Here is a 21,327-nt window from a genome sequence, read left to right on the forward strand (position 1 = left end):
TTCTGGCTTCTCTCAGAGTAAAGATGTAGTTGAATGAAAATTTTTAAAAATCAATTTCTATCTAAATGTGTACATTTCATTCTACAAATTACTAAATGTGGAAAAGAGACTTTATATTTATTATAAAAGCAATAGAAGAGGACATTTTAAATTAGGTAAAATTTTGAAAGTGTATTGTTTACTCATCTTTTTGATTTAGCACTATTCATTTTATCTATCATGATTTTAAAAAGTTAAATGACATTTGGTCTTTCTAGAACAGATGCAAATTAAGATCATTCTAAGTATGATGATCTATAAATATGCATGGAAATGTTCACATCAACGTTGCTTGTCAGGGAAACTTACATTTAACTCACGAAAACAAGGACGTCTATCTTCAAAGTTGATAATGCTTAAATATAAAATTTGATTTAGATATATGAAAAATGAATGTTCTCATATTTTTGGAATTTTCTTTATAACAACATTATTTTGGAATAAAGATAGTCCTCCCTTCAATGAAGGCTAATAAGATGAAGGACCTGATGCTAACAGGAATCTTGAAATAGGGTTGTCCTCCCTTTATTATTTTGTAAAACACTTTAAAGCCATATCTCAGTTCTTCTGATTTACTATTTGAGCTGATAACTTATTATCTTAACCAAAAGTGAGTTATTATGGTAAATTAAAGATAGCCAGAGGTTACAAATAATGGAGAAACATGGATAAGGACAGAACTTTACTTGAGAGATTTTCCGATACTTTTCTAATTTACAAGTCCCAGGAAATAGTGTTGTTAATCTGTACTTTATTTTCTAATCGAAAGTAGAAACCACATCTTTATATTACATTTAAGAGCTATCTGTCAGGTAATTTTTCTTTAATGCCTTTGCTTTTCTTAAGGATGAATTAGGTTTGTCTAAAGGTAGTGGAATTCTTCTTTGAGAGTTTTCTCTTTAAATGAAATAAATAAAAAGTTCTCTTAATTAAAAGTTCCCTTAGAGATTTAATAGTCTGATTAACCAGTGTAGAAATTCAAGCAACAACACTTTTCCTTTGTTATGTTTAGAAGGAACATTGGTTTCAATGGAAAAGTGCAAAAACATAATAAAATGCAGGTGACTTGGTATTATTAAGAGATACATGAAACTTTGTATTTGCTATATTCTTTTTTAAAAGATGAAGTTTATTCTGTTACTAGTGCTTTGCTACTCTTACTTAGTAATTAAAATTCTTTCTTTTAATATTTTTCTTTCATTTCTAAACACAGTAATTTGGAATTGACATATAAGTGAAAGGTAGCCTTTCAAATCTAGTCTGAAAATCCTAAACAAGCAAATACAACTAAACACATTCTTTTGAATCATGAGCAAAAAACCCAAGTCTTTCAATTAAGATGTAAATATCCTTTTAAATACATTTTATATAAATATCAATAATTTGAAATTTGAATCTAATTATTAGAAGAAAGAGAATTAGTTTAAACTACATTTTGATGACCTGTATCTTCTGGATCTTTTGCCCTTTTTTCCCAGAAAACATGTGACATCCCCTTATCACCTTAAAAATATATATTTTTTTATTCCAAGAAATCTTTGAAATACCTAATACTTGTTTTTTTAAGAGAACAGTAAGAGAAAAATGGGATATTTACTTTTCTGTAATAAAGATTCTTATTTTCCATTATTTCACTTGATAATCTGTTAGATCTAGTCATGAGTAATCATCTCTTTTCCTCGATAAATGTACCATATTTGAAAGAATTTTATATAACCACATAGGTTCATATTTATTAAGAACAGTGAATTGGCTTGGGCAAGAGATGGCTCTGGAGCGTTAGTGAAAAACTGGCTGATGTTTTCTAATTGAAAGGAACTTTGAGATAGTGAGTCTACACAGAAACCGAAAATTTCGCCACTGGGTAATAAAAATCTGTGAGTCTTGAGGAGGATCAACTGTTAACAAGAGAGAATGTCAGAGCATTCGGCAAGCCTGCTCCTCTCTGCCAGAAGTGTGAGTGTTCTATGAGAATCTGAGGTCCAAATTATTTCTTTTTAGAGAGATTGCAAGTCCAATTCAGACTGGACGGAGGTTTGTTTGCTTGTTTGTTTGTTTATTATTTATTTATTTATCTATGGAAAGAGCAAATCCTTAGTGACATGGCAATCATAGCAAACACAGCATATTGGCTTTAGTCTCTAAATTTTAAGCTTTAGAGTTACCTGAAAGTAAGAACAGTACAGCCAAACTCATCTTTGCCATAAAATTTTGTGTGTGGGAGACACTTCTTAGACATTTGTTAAATGGAACCAAATAAAATTTACACTGCATTTATGAAACATTATAAAATTGAAATTTTGTTGAATATGTTGATCATAAAAACCAAAAGTTAGCTGACTTTAATGCCTGGTGTCCTAATGGAAGAATATTACCAGTTTGACCCAGTAAACTCCGTTATATTTTGAAGTCTTCATATAAAAAGCATTAAAATGTTTTTGCATTGAACATAAAGTAAAATAAGTATTTAACTTAATGGAATTTGAGGTTGGAAAACTTAAAAGTGATCATACTAAAAAAAGTGATAACATCTGCTTCTAATCTCTTTGTTGCATAAAGACATATACACTAAGTGTGAGATGATATCAGTTTTGATCCTTAAAATAATAATTTCTTTTAAATTAATAATAAATTTCCTTAGCTAAAGCTAAAGAAAGGATCATTATCATCCATTTTGAAATTACTTTCCAAAGCAGTTGATCTGCAGTTAATGAAAAGCCAGAACTCAAACCCTCTGTGAGTGCAAATGCTCCCATTTATGTGGTAGGACCAAAATATTAAAGTATGACTTTTGTAACATTCCCTCTTCCCTCCACCCTAAGGCTCTTCTAAGGAGATCTATAATATCTTTTTGGGTTTGCTGTGCTACCTTTCTTTTGCTGATAGGGGTAAGTGGGGAAGTGTTAGGAACTTAGAAAAAGAGATGGGATGGAAGAACAAAGAGAAAACAGAGAAGGCTGAGAAAGGAATTTTTAGAAAAATTAATAAAGGGATAAAGAGACCTAGCATTTGTGAAAATTTTGAGATAAGAGATTTAATTGACTGCTTTATAGAGTAGAAACTTGTTAGGAAAAGAAATAAAAATGAATTTTTAAGAAAATGCGGTTGGGAGATAGTGTAATTCATTCTTCATCATCTCTTCAGAAGACCTATGAAGACTTTTTGAGGATTAGATTTGGATTTGTTTTCCATTCATGGACTGAGATAGGACTTAAAGCTGTACCTGGATGGTTGTTTTATTCAGGTTATAAGCAGATGGATACATTTTAAAGAGTAACAAAGTGAAATAAGAGAAATCATTTTGATTATGGCATGCATAACTTATTTATCAACAGTCAACTTAGTACAAAAGTGCTATGATTCTTGATTTCTGTTAAGCCAAGGGCTTTATGATTTCTGGTTGCTTTTTTAGATTGATGATTTACATGCCTAATCTCTCTTCTTGACTGTGCATTGTTTTAAATTTTTTTCCGGCTATGCCTTATACTATAAGAAATAATGAGTTGACTATAGATTGGAAATTGACCACCCAGGAAATAAAATGAAAATAGTTTCTTCAAATGTCTGATTTTCAAAATCCAAGAAGCCCTTTGGTAGTGTAGATTAGAAAATTTAAAGCAGGTACGTGAATATATATATGCATGTTTTAGTTATCAAAGATTATTTCTGAAGGCTTGCGATTTATGGAAGTTATGCATTTTCTTTCTATAATTAAACTCTATGCTTATGCATATTAAATAGTTTTAATTACTGAATATGTACACTAGTAAATCTCAAAATATTTCATGTAAAATTTACAAACAAATTTGGTAATTTAACTATTAATATTTCTGGATATTATAATACCCTTGGGGTTATGGAGTCTGTGATTGATTGGCAGTAAAGAAATAAATATTCTTATTTTTTAACATTTCTGTTTAATATATCATACATATTTCAACTTTGCTCTAACCATAATGAGATTCAAAGTTATGCTCTTAAGATTATCATGCTTACAGTTCTGAAAAATGTAACCGTAATTTAAAAAAAAATTTAAAGAGAATTTGGAATAAGAGATAAAGTAAAAAGGCAGTTTAATAAAACTAGACAAGGTTATTAGGGATGAAAAAAGAAGTATAAAGTAGCCAGATATATTGTAGAATTCGACTTTTTAAAGAAAAAAAACTTAACAAAGAACTTGAATCTTGCAAGCACCAAATGTCCATCCATCCCACAGAAATTTAAATAGTTTATAGAATTCATGTCATCAAAGTATACAGTTGCTGCTGACAGAGTCCTATCGAAGACCACAATTATTCTATTTCTTATTTTCCTAAATACCTCTTTTATTGTATTATAAAAATAAATATATATGATTAATAAATTTAATCTGTTTTACATCTGTTAGTATTTAATATATATTTGAAGACAGATAAATATGGAAATTTTATATTTCCTCTAAATGTATTCAGATTTGTGTAAATGTATCAAGCAAACTGCAGATAGTCTATGAGTGATGCATGACCATGCAGGTGATGGCTGGAAAATGTTGCTAACTATTTCTGATACACTTACTTAAAAAGTGATGGATTTCCCATTTTTTGCTTTTTTAGTATACTTCAAGGAATACTTTAAAGACTCTTTCTTCTAGCTCTACACATGTTTTTTTGAAATGAGAAAAATTAATCTGAGGTAGGCAAAAATCAGGAGATAAATCAGCAAAAGAAAATATGTGGAAGGGTTTAGTCTAATGGGAAAATCAACAAATCTCAAGAAAAAAAAGAAAAAGTGAGTCTCCTCTAATAGTAAGAAAGCTACTTTCACCAAGAAATGTGTTTTAGGTAGGAATCTGAGAATATGAGTAGGGCACCTTTATCTCTGAGATCGAATAAAAACTGATTTATTAAATCAGTATCTTTAGACAACCTGATCTTTTTTTTTTCTCCCTTAACACAGTCTCCCTACTCTCCCTACTCTTTTTTTTTTTTTTTTTTTTTTTTTTTTTTTTTTAGCTTTATAGGCTATAACTGAATTTGTTTATAAGACAGCTCTCTTTTGGTGACCTGACTCAGCTTAATTCGCTAAAAAATAAATTTGCCTTTTTCTTTTTTTGCAGCCTCTGAGAAGATGATGACAACAGTACACCTTAGCTGTATTCTCATTTTTATGTTACAGTATAATAAACCCAGGTTGACATACAATTTATATATGCTCATATGTTAGATCTGTTTATGCCCTCTTTGGAGTATGCAACGGCATACTGGTCTCTTGGAAGGTTTGGAAAACAGCTCAGCATGTTCATGTAACTTATTTTTACAAACAAAACAAAAATATTTAAACTTACAAAATGCACTAATATCAAACAATTGGTAGATGTGTTTGTTCTCTTAGGCCACCATACAGCTATCATAAAATTCTGTTTGGGTTAATTAATCTTTTTACATTAAATCCAAGGCTATAATCTTATATCTTTTATTCAAAGTGATTCTACTGAGAACAATTAATTTTCTCAGCACTTTGATAATTACTTTTGAAAACCTGTGATGAAGAATCAAGGGACTAGTCGTGGTTTTATTACATACTTTACTTTGTGAAAGCCTTTACAATAATGGACTCACTCTTGGTCTTTCCTGGAGTGATCTTCATAAGGTAGTAAAGAAATGTACTATAGGTTAGTAAAAAATTAGAGGGGAAAAGCCTCAAAGCTACCACCTACTATAAAAAATGTAGGACATTATAAAGTTTATTTAAAAAAAATAGACAAACCCAGCCTTAGAAGACTCGAAAGTACAGTATGTTTCTCCCTCTTTCTCTCTAGTAACCCCCTTCTCGCCATAGTCACACCTGACAAGAATTCACTACATAAACTCATTACTCATTTCTGCAAATTTAATATCAGGTATCAACAGTGAAACTAAAATAAAGTAACAATACAACCCATAGAGTTGAATATAATTATCTAACAAATAAATATGCATGTCACTTTAGAAGCTACTTGATCACAAAACATGAAAAAAAAAAGTCAACAATTTCTTTTTCATCTACCATCATAATCTAAGTACATCATTAAGGAAGCCACACCTGGGCAGATTCCTTTGGGTTAAGTCCCTGAACACGTTCCAAATACTGCTATACAAAGTTACACATCCATGCTGAGTTATTTACCATTGTGTAGTGATAATCTGCAGTGGACCAGGGTTTTATTTGTAGGTCATTCAGAGAGGAGCTATGAAGCATGACTTTAAAATCTGAGTTGGAAGTGTAAACCAAAGTGTGTACCCTGTAGTCTGAACAGGAGACTGCAGCTTGTGAAGTGATATTTGAAGAATCAGAAGAGAGGGTAGTAGAGAGGATATCTTTCATTATAGAAATGCTGAGGCACAAACACCGGTGCTTGTAGTACTTTCATACATGAAATCCTTTCTCCTGTATGTGCATCATGTGTAAACGTAACGTCTGTATACTGCTGACTATTCGTCTCTGGTGTCCAATGAGTATGACTCCAATTCTTCTAATGTCACTGAGAGAGAGAGAGAGAAAGAAACACACACACACACACACACACACACACACACACACACACACAGAGAAAGAGAGAGAGAGAGAGAGAGAGAGAGAGAGAGAGAGAGAGAGAGAGAGAATATGAACATTTAGATCTGGTAAGTACGAGATAGAGGAAATAAACATTTAAATATGGCAAATATGCACTATGTCAAATTTGCTTTAAAAACTTGCCACAAAAATGTAAAACTGGTAAAATGTGAATTTAAGCAGAGATATAAATGAACATTAAGAGTTTGTTACTTTTTTCTTCTCCCTAGTGGCAGAGAATACAAGTTATACAAGTTAACCTCAAATTTTAGGACACAAGGAAAATTTCAATTTCAGGCACTTATACAAAGTTCAGACATTTTCATAGGCCTAAAGGCTATATAATTTACATAATTATATAAATTTGCAACAGTTTTAGTAAAATAGTATGTAGGGTAGAAGGTATAATGACTCCATTTGAGTTCTCATGGTCCTTCAATAATCTGAAAAAGAATACCATTGTATTATGTCAAACCATATGAAATTGCCATTTCTAGCTTAAAACAATGGCAAGTTCATAAAGCTCAATCTATGATTTCAGTATCTAGTCTTTTAACCACATCTTGAGCATTTTTATTGCACCAGGCAAAGGATAATCTTTGAGACAATAGGAACACCCTGGCCATAGTAATACAGAGAAGGAGCTCTGAAATGAGTTGATAATATTGTATTATTACAATTACATATGATAAAAGTAATAGATATTGATTATGCAAGATTAGCATATGTGAGTCATAAATAATTTGCCAAGGTAAAACTAAGTTGAAGTAAGGTCTATGATGTGAACAAGCATAATCTGCATTTTACAAATCATTAAAAGTTTTAAATAGCTATTTGAATTAAATACAGTCTTTCAAAGAATGGTAGTTAAAAGTGTAATATCCAACTTCCACTAGAACGAGAGTCGGAAATGGTGAGGAAAGACGTGGAAATTCCATAGGAGCCTTAGGAAAGGTAGTTTCACCATGGTGTTCTTGATATAGTATTTGAATTTACAATAAAAATTAAAATTCTGGGTGGAGCATCTAAATCCAGTAATAACCCTGGTATCACTTACTCGATGCTCATTCTTGAAATCAGGTCAAAAGTCGTAAACCCTGCTGCCATGAAGTTATTCTTATATTGCCCCATTTTTATAGAATCCAGCCAGTCACCCACTGTGACAAACAAAGGATATTCAGGAACTTCACCAGGGGACTCTGGCATTCTACAAGGAAAAAAATCATGAAGACTTTTTAAAACCAGATAAAGCAAAAAATACCCAACTTTAATTTTTTCCTTTTATAATATTCTTATGTCTTATGTTTCTTTCCTCCATTTAATGAAATCTCTAATTTTTCATCATATTCAATCAGCCACTTTTATCTGTTCAGTTTCACTTATAAGTTTCTTTTGTCTTTGTTTTTTGCCACTACTGGGTTTTATACTTGATATATTATGAGAAAACTCACATCTTGCTAACTTCTCTTTACTTTTTTCTCTTGCATAAAACTGTATTTTCAAATGTGAGGAAAGTCCATTCCTTTCCCTACAAGGAGAGTAACTAGCCACAGGCTGTTCACTTTTATACTTTTTGACCTGCCACTGAATCCAAAAGCCTTTTGCCTTTTCCACATTTGTTATGGTAGTCCTTTCTCTTTTTAATGGCGAGTTCATTGATCAAGCCACATTTATTTACTCTCATTCAACAAGAATTTATTATTTATTAAAAAGTAATTTCTGCTGTCATAGAGCTCAATTGCGCAAATAAGACTCATATACATCTAAGCATAGGGTAATTTAGCCCACAGCGCATGTATTAATAGGTCACAAGACAAAGCAAAATCAACACAAGGTTGTGTTAACAAGAAAAAGTAGTCCAGCATTAATGGGTTTTAATGTAAATCATACAGAAATCTGTATTTCTGTTTCTTAAATCTGATGCCAAAGGCATTCCAGGTGGTGATAGTTTTATAGTTTTAATATAAAAATAGTGTAAAGGTATTATTTTGGAAAGGCTAGGGTGTGTGTGTGTGTGTGTGTGTATACATACATACACACTATGTATGTGTATGTGTATAAATATATATATATACATACTATATATACACAATGGTTCTGTATAAGTAAAGTCAGACAGAATAAAATGAATTAACTTTAGGTAGCATAATAAAAATAACTCAGAGTGGTTTAATTAGGCCAATCTGGCAACAAATTGTATTATTTTCCCTATAGACTAACATGGAAATTAATTTTAACAATATGTTGCATGGTTTTTAAAAATATTTGATAGTAAAAGTGCTTTTATAGTAAGAAGTATCTTGTTAGTTTTTTAGGGTACTAAATATATCATTTTTAAATTATTAGGTTTAGAATCTGAATTAAATAAATAATAAAACTAAATTTTTTTAATGATTGGTGTTTCAGTCAAATCGGTTTTCCCTAAGAAATGGAAAGCTTTTCCATTAGAAGTTAATCACGGAATTATTTTTATTAGAATACTGAAGGTTATTCCAACTTTCATTTACTTTGCTTTTAATTATTTATGAGTTAAAAAATGAAAGAATTCGTAGAGACTTAACTGGAGCCATAGTTTTTAACATTACATTTGGAATATTTCTTTATAATGTTTTTACCATTCATATTTGAACTATTTCAGCTTTAACTAGAATCTGATAGTATGTGAGCATGCATAATTAAGCCCATGAAATAAGAATAACTCCACTGTGAACAGAATGGCATATGCATACTCAACTCTGGTATAGTTCTGTTAAAAATTATGGGAGTGGGAGCTAGATTCTAAGAGCAGTGTATCAGGTAAAAATCAAAAGAGAACCTCTAACAATCAAAATTACCCTTAAAATTTTTAAAACTACCCTTAAATGACCAAGACCTGGGTCTTTAGGAGCATAAAAGCCAGAGATGTTATGCATGGCCACACAAACTGTATATTGTTTGGCTCCCAAAGACTCTGAAAGGTGCCCCTTGGAATTGATTAGGACAGAGTCCCTGCTAAAGATCTAGAATTCATTTTTTTGTTTTTTCTTTGATTGTCACATTTGACTTACCTTTTCCTAAACTGGGGTCTAGTCAAAGGTGGGGATGGGGGTAAAGAAAAATGACAAAGAAATTCAGGAGTTTTTGCTCTTCATATTCAATTGGAATTTGCATAAACTAAATAAATGCATGTATCTTGTGACTATATTGTAGTCCATATAGAGTCTGGTTACTTTTAACAGTGACTCATGTCTTTTCTATCACTACTCAATTCTGTTACTATATTTCCTATTTTAGAGGCTATTAAGCCACATTCTCTTCTCCTGTACTCTAAATTGCAATTGCTATTTGATTGTGGGCTGTTTTATTCTAATTAATATAAGAAAATTCATGATTTGACCCTAAATGAAGATTAGTCATGTCCAAAAATTGAAAAGCTATCATTGCATCTATTAGTAAATACTTTAATTGTTGCTGTATTTCTTCATTTCCTAGAGGTGTTTATATTAATTAATAAGTATTGTCATGTAAATAAAAATTCATATATAAATACAAAATAATAAAGGTCTCCATAGAAAAGAGAGTTATATAGGGTTTTTAATTGTAGCATTTTCAGGATCTTCACTATTCAAATGTCCAGTGTAAATATATAAGGGGATTCATAATAGCTTCTGTATCATTTTCCTAAATCATCTGACCAGTTCATATAGACATACGTTAGAGAATATCGTTGTAGTAACTTACTAAGTTTAAATATCCAAATGGCTGAGATACTCTTCTTGCTTACTAATATTAACAAAACCACATATTTAGAAAACTAAATGTCCTATTTTAAAACAATGTGGCTCTCATATCTTTTAATTACTTGTCAAAGAAGTTTGTTGAAACTGAACAAAATTAAATGAATACATTTCAGTGACCTTTTCTTCATATTCCTATTCCATTCTTGATGCACAGGCACAGTCGGATGACTTCCATTTCTCTCTCTCCTGAGATCACACTGGAATAACTTTTGAGCTTTCACAATTTCATATAATTGGTGAGTGGAAATGTAATTTGCTAATTTTATGTCCTTCATATAGAAAGGTCAGGAAAGGACATTCTGTATACTAAATGACTTAAATGGCCTATTTCTCTGTTGAAAAGCATCCACTACTTGCTGCCAGAATGTTTCAATACAATAATCCCTTTTCTCTCCACACATCTTTAGTAACCTAGTTACTCTTTGGCCTTTGTAGGACAGCTCTGGCAGTTGATTTAGTAAGGTCAAGGTCCCCTCATTGTTCACAGCCACTGTGCAATAACTCTTCTTTCACCTTATCTTATAACTAAGTTGAAAAATGCTGCCTTTATTCTCACTTTGAGGGCTGAATACCATCACCCTCACATGAATTCTCTGGAATATTACCTAATAAACAATAAATGCCCTTTCTTATCAACCATGTGCAATGATAAATTCAGTCTGCTATTTGCTGAGCACCTAGAAATTTCTGCTCTTTTGTGATTAGTGGGAGCTGCCCACCTGAGAAATGTCTTTACAGCAAAACCTGCAGCTAACATTTCTAAAAAGTACATATTGTAGAACAAAAGGTCAAGGGTCTACTACTTTCCTCAGAAAAATGAGGAAGGGGTAGAATTAGGAAATTCCAGGTATAAATTATAGTCAATTTAAATGAAAGAAAAGGCTGGAGTATAGCTAGAATAGGCCATGATATAGTTTAAGATGCAATAAATATATACTTTTAATACATCTAAATATGTAAAAAGGAATAGTACTGATAGTGCCAAGAAGTTTTTATTTTAACGAGCTGAGTTCACAGTAGTACTAGTCTGTTCATTTAGAAAGTTCTTAGATAGGTTATCAGTAAGTATCAAAACTGCCATTAAAAAGCAAGAAGGTTTTTTGAAGTACAGCATAAGGAATATAGTCAATAATATTGTAATAACTATGTATAGTGCTAGGTGGGTACTAGGACTAATCAGGGCCTCATTTCTTAAATTATATAAATGCCTAATCACTAAGCAGCACACTTGAAACTAGTATAAAATAATATTGAATGTCAAAAAAAAAAAAAGCAAAAAGGTTCTTATCTTCGGAAGTTTTCCACATTTTATATTCATCATGTAAATATAATAGTAATAGATTTATTAAAAATTATTCAAGAAAGTAGTGGCTGAGAAGCAGTACTGCAAGGTAAGATCTTGTTTTCATAGGAAACCATTGCCTGCTTGAAAGCTTTTCTTCCCTTATCACTCTCACTTCTTTTTCCCCAAGCTCTTACATTTATATATGGCTAGCAGAACTGTATGGACAGAGTTCATTTCTATTTTATGTTCCCTTTTTTCACATATTTATAAATATTTTGCATGTTTCAAAAGCCTTCATAACTACTATTCAAAGGAGTATATAATATCCTATATGTTAATACTTAATAATTATTATTAATTCCTTGAAATTAGACTCTTAGATTGCTAATGACATTTTTTTTATAGATGATTATGCACTCTTAGAACATGTATCTTTTTGCTTCAGTTGAATAACTTCTTTGAGAAAAATCCATGAGAGAAAAAAATTTTTTAAAGAGTAAGTTAAAACTCCCTGGTTGCAGGAACCAGATCTCACATAATTTTTATTTTCTGTAGGCTTTAGCACAATGCTGAAAGTATTATAGGAATTCATTAAATGTGATGATTTAGACTTTAATACTTTTGACAAAAGTTTAGTTCATGAGAGAATGGTTGATTCATATTGAATAGTTTATTTTCACTTAATACCATTAAATGGAAAAGCAAGTGGCTATTGATATAAGCGTTTATTAGTGAATATATTGTTTATTTAACTTATTCCTTATATGGTGAAAATGTTTGCTTATCTCTGTCTTTATAGGTTTCAGAGGGGAGGAAGAAGCAGTTGTAGGTGGGTTAAGAGACTTAGAACTACAACAGCAGCATTCACCTTGAAAATCACTGCTTTTACATGAGTTTCTCATCTCATGACTCAGGGACTATACTCCACAATATTTAGTTAATCTGTAAAATAATCTCCAAATACACCTACTGTCCATCTAAACTTTGAAGGAAGAATTTATTTAATCAGATAAAAGAGAAAATATTGCCCTCTCTACAATTAGGTCTAAAGTTAAATTAATGAAAGAATTTGGATATTCTTTCAAAATTTTAAAGTGTAATTCAAAATGTTATAAAATCCATATAATCATGACAATATCTTGTGACTCTTTACGCTTTTGGGAAATATATTTTTAAAAAATCTGACCATCCACATTGTTTAATTGGGAGCATGAATTATTTTTTGTCAGCCTTTTACTTTCAGAAAGTTTTCAGGTTTTTTTTTAATTTTTAATTTTTCTATTAGAGTTAACATTCAATATTATTTTATATTAGTTTCAGGTGAACAGCATAGTGGTTAGACATTTATGTAATGTTCTTCAAGTGGCTGAGCATTTATGAAGTGATCCCCCCAATTAGTCTACTACACACCTGGCACTAGACATAGTTATAATATTATTGACTATATTCTCTATGCTGTACACATCAGGCCTTTTTTTTTTTTACTGATATGATGATTTAATTCTCATAATAAGATTGATAAACGGTGGAAAGTAGGAAGCAAAATTTAAAATTATAGGTGTGTTTGAACATAAGGAGGAGTAGATGCAGAATAGGAATAATAGTGTTTAAAAATCTCTCATAATGCTGAGTCCCCAGTGCATGGTCTCTATAGCCAGAGCAATAAATTACTGAAGCTCAGAGTAAGCCTATTTTTTTTTTTATGTGTGAGGAAATAATACAGGGACAGAAATAGACTTCACATCACATGCCAACTATAATTCGTTAGCAGTGGTCATCAAAATGCGGTCTTGAGAAGAAAGCCAAGGCGGCATCTGGGCTCAGTGGAAAAGCATGATGATTAGTAATGTCTGCCACAACGAAGGAAAGAAGCAAAAGCCAATACTGGAAAAATTCAATCTACAAAATGCCTGAGGATGTAATTTTGGAATATGTTGCTGCCATATTTTCCTCATTGCTCTATTTTGTTTTAGTTACTACTTTCTTTTTTCAAGTAATTTTCTTCGAGTGGCTGAGCATTTCAGGAGGATATTGGGAGAATATATGGACTATGTATTTGCTACTTACATAAAATAATAGGTTGTGCTCCACTACAAATTCCTTTCGAGATTTTATTATACTTCATCTACGAAGTCTAATTGGTCCAGAGAAAATATATCTGGAAATGTAAAAATGTATTCTCTTCTCCTATAATCACATTTTTGAAACAGTGTATTATTGGGAAAAATCTTGCCATTTTGTGTGATGTGTACTGTATGGTGGAAAAAACAAAGGTGTGGCAGTCAGTGGACATTGTTCAAATTCCTAATTTACTAATTACTTGCTAATTACTTGCCTCTTCAAGTCTCCATTTCCTTATCTGAGGGATAGAGATAATAATAGTGAAGATTAAATGACCTTACAGATAAAAGTGCCTAGGACCATGACTGGCATAAAGTATAGGCTCTCAACAAATGCCGGTAAAAGTTATTGTTGATAATATACATTAGAATTTGTATCAGCATTAGTGTTGGTATTAACATTAGTATTATTATCTTGTGCTAACAGTTCATGTAAATTAAATTTAGATTTTCTAATGTGTAGAAGTTTCACACTTCTTGATTAATATTTAACATTCTGTCTTCTTTCCACAAAGCTTTGCTAATCCCTCAATTAAACACTGGGTTCGTCCAATCAGTTATTTCTCTGTCACAAAAAACATCATTAAAAGTGTTAGTTACAGAAGTCAAACAAAACAAGTTGTCCATGAATTGGTATATAAACAATTTAGCAAGTGCTGATTATGTATAGCTTTGGTAGCATTGAGCAAGGTCTTTTCAAAATGAATGGAAAAATTTATACCAAATTGTTGAAAGTTTATTGCCCTCAGAAGACAGTTAACTGCTATATTAACTGGATGGAGAGAGGCAGTACCATTTAGTCTTATAATGTTAATTCGCAGTTCTCTAAAGCAGAGGTTCTAAATGCAGATACTGGTTTGGACTTTACCTTCATGATTCACATGTTGCTGGAAACCAAGTGCCTAAAAGTTCAACAATAGATTTATATGTACTAAGGAAAGTGGTGGTTCCAGCTCCTAAGAGCTAGAGTGTTACAAGATCCTTTACTCTGGCCCCGTGGGTAGTGAGGATATTCCTAAATGCCTATGCCTGAGCAGAACGTAATTTTTGAGGCAGGTGACTATCACAGACTGGTCTATCTGGTTAACTGCTGCCTTTCCCTGGATGCCACTTTTTAGCTAATGTTGTCAAGGAGCCTATAATCTGTAAAATCCTTTGAGAATGACATTCTGGAAATATGGAGTAAGAATTGGAGGAAAGTGTTATTTTCCCATTATACTGCAGCACTGTCCAAAAGGGCACTGGCCAGCTGACTGCCTCAACTTAGTGCACTCATTAGGCTGTAGCATGTGGAGGCATCAGGGATGGGGATTGAAGAGGCTGGAGAATAGATGTGTGGGACAATGTAGGTGGGGCTGGTAAGGTAGGGCTGGGTGGAAGGACACCCATATAGTCATAAGTCCACTCTGTGTTATTAAACTGCTGAACCTAGGATGTAACCCTGGACTCCATGGGAGTATGCTTACATTGGGGTCGAGAGTAGCTATTGAATTGATTTTGAGGGTCAGGGGAGAGGGAGCAAGAGGTCTTTCAAAGGCCATGGCCAGGCACTGCTTTTGCTGCCATTCTCCATGTAGTCTTGGCTGCTAGCCCTTTTCTCCCAAGGGCTATGGACCATATGACAGCTACGAATAATTCTTTGAAAGGAGGTTATAAGACATTATTGTAGAATTATTTAAAGTGAAGGTAGCTTGAAATTTACATTTGTGAAGGGTGACTGCCTATGTTGTTAAGGTACTTTTGCAAAATTATTTTTACAATCAATTGGATTTAAGGTTGTACTTATCACTATTTTTACTTATATATCCGTATACCTTCTTGAGTAGAAGAGAAAGCAAGAAGGTTGGAAACTGAACAGAGCTCTGAATGCTCCCACGGAGTGTGTCAGGCACAATAGCATCTGTTCCAAAAAATAAATGCCTTCTCTCATCAACTGTATTTCTATTGGATGTGTTCTGTCTTTTTCTAGGAAAGATTATAGGTATAAGGTTATGAAATTCTTAATATGCTGGCATAAAATTATTAAGCTTTCCTTATCCTCCTTTGTTGCCTTAATTTCTTCCTATTCTACTACTCTGTCAAATGAAAGGATAAAAGCTTCTCAGGTGAATTCTTGAGAAAAAAAATAGAGTGGAAGAAAAACCATTGGGAACTAGCGGATGAGAGAATTATGTCAGTGTGAAACTGTGAGAGAATTATGTCAGTGTGAAACTGTGAGGGAACCCTGAGAGTTTGGGGATAGTAAGAAAAGGAGAGTGCCAGAGAGTTCAATGAGTTCTGTGGGTTATACATTTAGACTCTACCTATTTGAGAGCTACATGGGAGGAAAGACTGGATTCTACACTCTGTCATGTTTCCTTAATCCATTATCACTCTGAAACAAATGACTGGGCTTTGGGACTTGGAATGGTGAGGCTGCGTCATAGTTTTATAAGCATAAAACAAACCAGGCATTCTTTAGGTAATATTGTTATCCTTTAATCTACCATGTCTCTTCTCTCTAAATGGTCTCTGTTCTCCAGGATCAGGGACAGGGGGAGTGGGTGACATTGGAGTAAGGGTGTAGAAAAGGGGAACCCATTCAGGCTAGTGTGAAAATAAGAATGCTGATAAAGTTTCAGGCATGATACCCTTAAAACTCCAGTTCTATTTCTCACACAAAAGTACATTAAGGGTAAAAGCAGTAACACACTTGTCTTTGTCAGAAACAGAGATAGCAAATCAATCACAAAAATTTCCATCTGGTCTCCCAGAGATTAGACCCGAGGATTGAATCAAACTGCCAATTTTATATAAAGCACCTGACTCCTGGCCTGTGTGTCGCAGTGCCATCACAGAGTCTGCCATTCAAGGGTCTGTCCACTGATTACTGCACACCCCATTAAATCACAAACCTCTGGCCTTCAGACATGAGTCCTTATCTTGACTTTACCTCTTGATCCCTTTGACTTTTTGGTATTTTCTCATTTCTGAGTCTTCATCAGTATTTTCCAAATATGATGGACATTCATAATCTTGAAAAAGCAGGGGGAAAACTATTTTATCTGCTTTTCTTCAAAAAGAAGGCTCTTATCTGCCTGCTTGTTCAGCCATAGAACAGTTAGAGCAGCGGTCCCTAACCTTTTTGGCACCAGGAACCAGTGCTCCTATGAGAATCTAATGCCTGATGATCTGAGGTGGAGTTGAGGAGGTGATGCTAGCTCTAGGGAGCAGCTGCAAACACAGATGAAGCTTTGATTGCTTGTCTGCGGCTCACCTGCCACTCACCTGCCTCTCACCTCCTGCTGTGTGGCCCGGTTCCTAACAGGCCAAAGACCAGTACCAGTGGGTAGCCTGGGGGTTGGGGACCTCTGAATTAGAGAGTTCTGTTAAGGGGCACAGGCTGTGGGGTCCATTAATCCTATACCATAACAAGAAGCCCAGATTAAATGATTTGCTTTATAGATGCCAGTGTTCTCTACCCTTAATGGAAACACATCCCATGAGCTCTTTCTATTAGCTCTTTCTCCTCTCTGTTAAAAGACGAAAACTAAGAGAAATATTTCCTCTAATTACTTCTTTCTCTTCTGAGACAGGTGTCTTGGAAAAACAACAGTAGACTTGGTACTTTGTTTTGCTCTTTTCTCTGGTCTCATGTTCACTCCCCCTCCACTGCAGTTTGTCTTATATGACTTTACTGAAAATACTCTTGCACATGAACACTTTAGCACCTTGTTGCTAAATTCAACTGACACACTTTACTTTTTATCTTACTGAAGCTTTGTGGGGCCTTGTACATTTCACACCTTGAAACTTTCCCTTTTTGGCTTCTATGATACAGCTCCTTCCCTGCTTCTCTCATTACCTGTCTGGTTCTTTCTCTGTCTCTTTTGGGTACTGTCCTTCAACTCATTTCTTAGATCTTGGCGTTCCATTCTTTTCCTGTTAATTTGCATTCCTTATATTCTCCCAGGGTTATCTTAACTACACTTAAAGCTTCAGCTACAATTTATATGCTGATGATCTGCAAATCTACATCACTAGCCTAGATCTTTTCACCTGAGGGTCAACCTATAAATATAACTGCCTGTAGGACATCCACTCAGATGCCCCACAGGCATCTTCACCTCACCATGCTTGAAATGGTCTCATTTCTATTTCAAAAACGGTTTCTTCTTCCTCTCTTAGAGGTAATACCCTCACCCTGCTTGTCTAAGAAAGAAACTTGACAGATATCCTTGATTCTTTTCTCCTCCCTCCATTTTCAATCAATGGCCAAAGCAAATTCATTTTCCGTGCCTAATAATCCATTTTCTTACCCCTGACCCCAAGCTTATTTCCATTTCGCGTAAGTCAGGCCCTGATCTTTTCTAGCTTGGATTGCTGAAAACATGTAACTGTCTTTGTTTCCAGTCTTGTCCCTTGTTTTGCACCCTCAGTCTAAATCATCCTTTAGAGTGACCCTTCAGAAATGCAAATGTGATCAAGCCATTCTCTTGTTTAAAAATATTCAATGGCTGCCCATTGCCTTTGAGATCAAATCCAGCAAGATTTCTCTCTCCCACCAACCCCCACTTTACTGCTTCTTGTTTTGGACTGCCTTAGGGAAGATGGGCTAGGGTAATCGTTTAATCTCGGCATTTCATGCGTGGCTTCACTTTTGAGGCAGCCAATTTGTGCTTTAGAGGTGAACTCTTATGTGCTCTTCCGTAAGCCGAGGCCTGTTTCTATCAGTCCTTTAAGAGCCTTTGGCCTTATTGGCACTAAAGACCTGCACTGACTTGCACCTGTGACCTAACGCTGAACATCTGTGTATCCTGTTAGCCATGCCCTGAACAGGAAAGGGAGCTCTGGAAATGATTTTGATTATTTTTAAGTCCAGTTTGGGCCAAATAAAGGAATATATTTTCAATTTAATGATATTTTAAATGTAATGTTTTTAGACTAGATGATAGCATTTTTTACTTCAACCTTCTTATAATTGTCTTTCAGAAAGAGGTGAGTAGATCTCCGTAACTGCTGACTTTCATAAAATGGTGTATGAGTGCCTTCATTTTCTTGTCATCTGTCTTTCTTTGGTTTTAGGGAAGGAAAGTAACAACAGCTGGGTGTGATCATTTCAGCAGGAAATATCCTTGCTACTGGCTGATTCACAAATTGCCCCATCTTGCTTGCCATTTCAAATACAGGGACAGAACATAGAATGGACAAGAAAATTAAAGGGCTGTGGACACTCTCATATTCTACTTACATAGGTAAGGGAGGATCAGAAATTATAGAAAGGATTTTATAAAAACAAAAGACCCACACAGAAAAAGTATAAAGAAAGTAATTCAGAATGATTAGTTATGGAGAAAAGAAAAGGGGAACTTGTTTTCTTCTGAAAAAAAATCAATTTAAAATGTTAATAAATTGCTTTGTCAGCTGTTAAATACAATATAGTTTATACACAATTTTCTAAAAGGTCAACAACTAGATGATTATAAAGGCAAACTTCTGTTCTCTGTTAGTCTTGTCTTGTCTACAGCCCGAAAGAAATTATGATTGTCAAGGGGGAAAAAATCAACATTATGAGTCTTACACAAGGATGTCCTCCACCAGGGTGTGAAGGGCACTGGGATTGCGGATCAGTTTGTCAAGGAAGCTGACAATGTCAGTAAATTTTGGTCTATGATTTCTCTCCTTCTGCCAGCAATGGAGCATCAGCTGGTGTAGAGATGCTGGGCAGCCCATGGGAGCTGGAAGTCTGTAACCTTCTTCAATGGACAGAATGACCTAAAGGAAAGCATACACAAGTTATTGTCTTACTTTTTGGGACAAATAATACATATGCTAAGTTATATATTACATATGCTAATTTATTTTTATACAGGAAGAAGCAGCTAAAATGTTGGTAAGCATGAAAACTACTTGTGAATTCAGGTGGTCCAGACAAGGATAAATACAAAAGCTGTAAACAAGAATTGCAAATATCTCTATAGCATTTGCTGATCCCTCTGAGAGGAAAATATGTATTTTTAAACATGTGGTGTACAGAAGGGAGGTTAAGTTTCATCACAATGTTGAGAAATAGTTTTTGTTTGATTTACTAGAACATCTCAAAACCCAATTAGGACATCAGAAAGTAAGCAGAAGATTGATGCATGTAGGGCAAACCACATGTGACAAATGTTATAGTAAAATCGTACTTCTACTGAAGCACTGAATTCCTGAATCATTTTTTTATCCTTTGATAAGGTCAGTGGTCATTCTTTTTCTAGTTATCATTTCCTCTTTTTTCTTTACGGCCTATCTAATTCCTCTTCACTTACTTCTGGCCTTCCTTAATCTGACACTGACGTGATTAGAAAGTCCTCTCATAACTTCTAAAGGTTGTTTAATCTGTGAAGTAGTATCAGTGGCTAGCTTAAGTCCAGACAGCAACAGAAGCATTCAGCCTTGAGTATCCTCTAGGCCAGCCCCCTCCAACTAAACTTTCTGTGACTATAGAAATGTTCTGTCTGTCCAACGTGGTAGCAACTGGTCACATGCGGTTACAGAGTATGTGAAATGTGGCTAATAGGACTGAGGAACTAAATTTTTAGTTTTCATTCATTTTAAGTAAAATTCAAACTTAAACAGGTGGATGTAGTGGTGGCTACTCTATGGGACAGGGCAGCTCTAGGGAAAGAACTCTCTATAGGAAGCCAAGGTTAAAGGAGCAACATCAAGATGACAAGTTTTCTGTTCGTTCATTCCGGTACTTAGGAAGTCATGTCCAAAATAAGGCAAGATATTTATCTGTTTATATATGATCCACCTTGAAGTTTCCTAACAACACAATAAAATGGACCCTGAATTTAAGTAGTTTGTTTTTTATGAAGTGTTCAAAGGTATTCATATGAGCCTTTATTCTTATATCATTCCTGGGAGATAAACAAAGGAAATGGGTTATTTTACCCATTTTTGAGGTGGTAAAACTGAGGAACAGACTAATGTTTAAAGGAAAGCACAAGTCAACCTCATCCCTGCCCTCTGTCAACAATAGAAATATATAATAATGCAAATGTTAATATTTCTAACGGAAGAGCTCTCTTTATTGCAGTAACATCTACATTCTGTAATTTCAAAAAAAAACCAGCTTATTTTAATTTCTTTTTAAATCAACACTATTTTCCATGACTCTAAAATAGCCATAATTCATGGCAGAGGCAGTTTGTAGAAAGGAGCAGTAATATGCCTTCAGGAACCTCTTAACTGCTAAGCTTTAGTTTTTTTAGTAATAGGGAATTTCTCATAATCCCATCCATGTCTTTGTGACCAGAACACTTTAACCTGCCAGGATACTAGCATTTTTCTATTCATTTTATATTCCATTATTGAACAGGATTTTTTCTTACCTGTTTTCTAACTACTTTTGCCACTACCCTTAGGTTTTAAGAGATTTTTCAACACATTTTTAGTAAAACAGGATGTGTGTAAAAATGCTCATAATGCATCAAAACTACTGTGGATAGTTTTGAAAAGTACTAAGAAAAATAGGATAGAATTCCATTTAGAATGACTTTAAAATCCC

The 21,327-nt window shown here is 33.7% G+C and overlaps 1 protein-coding gene across 1 annotated transcript in view; it reads right to left on the reverse strand.

Annotated features, from left to right (window-relative positions):
• Positions 1 to 4,999: 4,999 nt before the first annotated feature.
• Positions 5,000 to 21,327, reverse strand: part of EPHA6 (EPH receptor A6) — a 795,422-nt gene continuing 779,094 nt past the window's right edge. Inside the window, 3 exon segments of the mRNA XM_036218922.1 lie at positions 5,000 to 6,538; positions 7,667 to 7,816; positions 19,354 to 19,547. Of these exon segments, the coding sequence (XP_036074815.1) occupies positions 6,424 to 6,538; positions 7,667 to 7,816; positions 19,354 to 19,547 (459 nt within the window). The 3' untranslated portion in view covers positions 5,000 to 6,423.

Source organism: Rousettus aegyptiacus, unplaced genomic scaffold (genome assembly GCF_014176215.1).
Source record: "Rousettus aegyptiacus isolate mRouAeg1 unplaced genomic scaffold, mRouAeg1.p scaffold_m13_p_4, whole genome shotgun sequence".
NCBI lineage: Eukaryota > Metazoa > Chordata > Mammalia > Chiroptera > Pteropodidae > Rousettus > Rousettus aegyptiacus.